This window comes from Rutidosis leptorrhynchoides, chromosome 6 (genome assembly GCF_046630445.1).
Source record: "Rutidosis leptorrhynchoides isolate AG116_Rl617_1_P2 chromosome 6, CSIRO_AGI_Rlap_v1, whole genome shotgun sequence".
In the NCBI taxonomy this organism is placed as follows: domain Eukaryota; kingdom Viridiplantae; phylum Streptophyta; class Magnoliopsida; order Asterales; family Asteraceae; genus Rutidosis; species Rutidosis leptorrhynchoides.
In genome coordinates, this window is record NC_092338.1 from 398,972,498 (window position 1) to 398,974,291 (window position 1,794).

Here is a 1,794-nt window from a genome sequence, read left to right on the forward strand (position 1 = left end):
TTAGCTAACTCAACCATGGTTAAGTCCTAACATACGCGTAATTAACTCGGTGTTAAATGACTTGCACACGTTTGACCCGGCCATATCGTTATCTAATCTGACCCTTATTTTGCGGTCCGCAAAATCCCAACCGGCCCAGCCGGTTTTCAGTTATCCTTAACTACAAAGATAAAGATCCCTGACACTTTCCTTGCTGTTTCCTTCCTTCCAAATTCAGTTACAACCAACTCTATATATAAACCCCAACCCCTTTCATAACTAATTCATACAATCAAACAAATTTTCATCACTTAAAAATCATGGAATTCAGAACTTTAGACCTCAATATAATTTCAGCCAAAGGGCTTAAAAAAGCCACCCTGCTCGGCAAAATGGACGTTTACGCTGTCGTTTCGATCTCGGGCACAACCGGCAAGCCTCAAAAGCTGAAAACACACGTTGATCAAGACGGCGGTACTGACCCCACATGGAATTTTCCTATGAAATTCACAATCGATGAAGCTGCCGCTTTACAAAACCGTCTTACCCTCGTGGTTGAGATCAAACACGAGGGGACGTTTGGCAACAAGGAAATCGGAGAAGCGAATGTTCCGATCAGAGAGTTGTTAGATGGCATGTCGAAAAATGGAAATTCGGAGCAGACTGTTAGTTATCAAATCAGGACGCCTTCTGGTAAACCAAAAGGGAACTTGAATTTTTCGTATAAATTTGGGGACAAATGGACAGAAAAAATTGAGGAAAAGCAAAAGCAAAAACCAGTTGTGACGGCTTATCCTGCTGGTATGGCGGTTGGATCCAGTAGTCTTGGATACCAAGCGCCATACACTCCAACAGAAGGGTATCCACCACCACAAGCTGGATACCTTCCTACCGGATACGCACCCCCACCACAAGCTGGGTATGCGTATCCACCACAACCGGGTTATGGGTACCCACCACCTCCACCTGGTGGATACCCTCCTCAACAGTATGGGTACCCACCGGTTCAACAACCAGCACAAAAGCCGAAGAAGAATAAAGCAGGTGGTGGTATGGGTATGGGATTGGGAGCTGGTTTGTTAGGAGGTGCACTTGGTGGGTTGTTGATTGCGGATATCGCTTCGGATGCTGCTGATGGTGGCGGTTGTGGTGGTGGTTGTGGCGGTGGGTGCGGTGGTTTTTAATCCCTATTGGAATGTGTTCATATTTAATTTTATAATTTGTGTTCATTGTAATTATTGTTTTGATTTTGATGAATATTACCATTACTATGTTGTGTTTCGTTGTAATCATCGCTTAATATGACTTATTTTTTGGCCGCTTATATTTTATGGAAAAATAAGCTGATCTGATCCTGTTTCCTTTATTTCTATCCTATTTGTTACGGAGTATCTGTTTTTCGTTGTGGATTTTTGTGAGTATTAAAAATTAAATTAAAAATATGTTAACAAATCAAGTGGTTGAATATAACACTATTTTATATGGCATCAAGTGTCATATTATTTATTTGGTCAAAATTGTTGACATTCAAGGTCTTGCATAAAAAGTCATCGATTACGTAATTGTTCCTTGAATATTAAATTAAATTACAACTATTCTAGAAAATGTCTTCCGGGTGCTAGAACATATTGCAACAACGTGTATGTCACACCGTTTAAAGACCTGCCAAGAATCTAATTAAATGTCTAATGAAACTGATTAACGTGTCCAACGTAGATACATTCCATAACCAGTTTTGTTAACAAACAAATTTTGTATGTAGATTGGATTAAAATTAACGATTAAGCGACATATATAATATTTGACCAACTAGTT

At 39.8% G+C, this 1,794-nt stretch overlaps 1 protein-coding gene across 1 annotated transcript; it reads left to right on the plus strand.

The window, feature by feature from the left end:
- The first annotated feature begins 224 nt into the window (after positions 1-224).
- Positions 225-1,326, plus strand: LOC139851475 (protein SRC2). Its single transcript, XM_071840536.1, has one exon. The coding sequence runs from the start codon at positions 300-302 to the stop codon at positions 1,161-1,163; it is 864 nt and encodes a 287-aa protein (XP_071696637.1). The 5' UTR covers positions 225-299; the 3' UTR covers positions 1,164-1,326.
- Positions 1,327-1,794: the final 468 nt, after the last annotated feature.

What these genes read in the sequence shown, in the direction of transcription:
- LOC139851475 (XM_071840536.1), top strand. Translation starts at nt 300, where the DNA reads ATGGAATTCAGAACTTTAGACCTCAATATAATTTCAGCCAAAGGGCTT.